The sequence below is a fragment of the Vitis vinifera genome, chromosome 3 (genome assembly GCF_030704535.1).
Source record: "Vitis vinifera cultivar Pinot Noir 40024 chromosome 3, ASM3070453v1".
In the NCBI taxonomy this organism is placed as follows: Eukaryota; Viridiplantae; Streptophyta; class Magnoliopsida; order Vitales; family Vitaceae; genus Vitis; species Vitis vinifera.
This window is the reverse complement of record NC_081807.1, coordinates 18,390,001-18,391,090: the sequence shown is the minus strand read 5'-3', so window position 1 is coordinate 18,391,090 and position 1,090 is coordinate 18,390,001. Positions and strand designations below refer to the sequence as shown.

Genomic DNA, 1,090 nt, shown 5'->3' with positions numbered 1-1,090 from the left:
GCTTTTATCACTTCTTTGCGTGAGGAGCGTACCCAAAGAGCCCCTAATGCTAGAAGGCAAGGAAGGCGTGCGCGCGTTGATGATTCTGATGACTACCATGAGGATGAGTTTGAAGATGAAGAGGATCAAGCTTTATTGAACCATGAAGGCAGGTTTGCGCCAAGGGGAGAAAGACGTGGTAGAGGTTTCCGAAGAGCTCCAAGATGGCAAGATGGGATTGATAGAAACATAGGAAACATCAAAATGAAGATACAATCGTTCCAAGGGAAAAATGATCCAAAAGTGTACTTGGAGTGGGAAAAAAAGGTGGAGTTCATCTTTGAGTGTCATAACTGCTCCGAGGAGAAAAAGGTAAAACTAGTTGTGATTGAGTTTACTGACTATGCTATTATATGGTGGGATCAACTTGTGATGAACAGAAGAAGAAACTATAAAAGGCCTATTGAGACATGGGAGGAAATGAAAGCCACCATGAGGAGGTGGTTTGTCCCTAGTCACTACTATAGGGACTTGTATAAGAAATTACAAAGTCTTACTCAAGGCTATAGGAGCGTGGATGACTATCACAAGGAGATGGAGATTGCCATGATTCAGGTTAATGTAGAGGAGGATAGAGTAGCTACTATGGCAAGGTTTCTGAATGGGCTAAATCGGGACATTGCCAACATGGTGGAGTTACAACACTATGTGGAGTTGAAGGACATGGTGCACATGGCAATAAAGGTGGAACGACAGCTTAAAAGGAAAGGAACTCGGTCATTTCAAAATCCTGGCTCATTTGCTTCATGGAGACCAAATGGGAGGAAAGATGAAGGGGTTGTTTTCAAGTCCAAAACCGAACCACCAAAAAAGATAGATGAAGCTCCCAACGTCAACAAAGGTAAAAATGAATCCCAAACTCGTAATCGTGATATTAAGTGTTTTCGTTGTTTGGGAGTAGGTCATATAGCTTCACAATGCCCAAATAAGAGGACCATGATTGCACGTGTTGATGGAGATGTGGAAACTGAAAATGAGGAAGATGATTACCAAATGCCATCACTGGAGGATGCTTGTGACAATAATGTGAAGTATCTAGTGGAGGGTGAGT

At 42.5% G+C, this 1,090-nt stretch overlaps 1 protein-coding gene across 1 annotated transcript in view; it reads left to right on the top strand.

Moving 5' to 3' along the window:
- Positions 1-218: 218 nt before the first annotated feature.
- Positions 219-1,090, top strand: part of LOC132253569 (uncharacterized) — a 1,467-nt gene continuing 595 nt past the window's right edge. The window contains exon 1 of the mRNA XM_059736052.1: positions 219-1,090. This exon is cut by the window's right edge and continues 595 nt beyond it. Coding sequence (XP_059592035.1) covers positions 244-1,090 — 847 coding nt within the window. The 5' untranslated portion in view covers positions 219-243.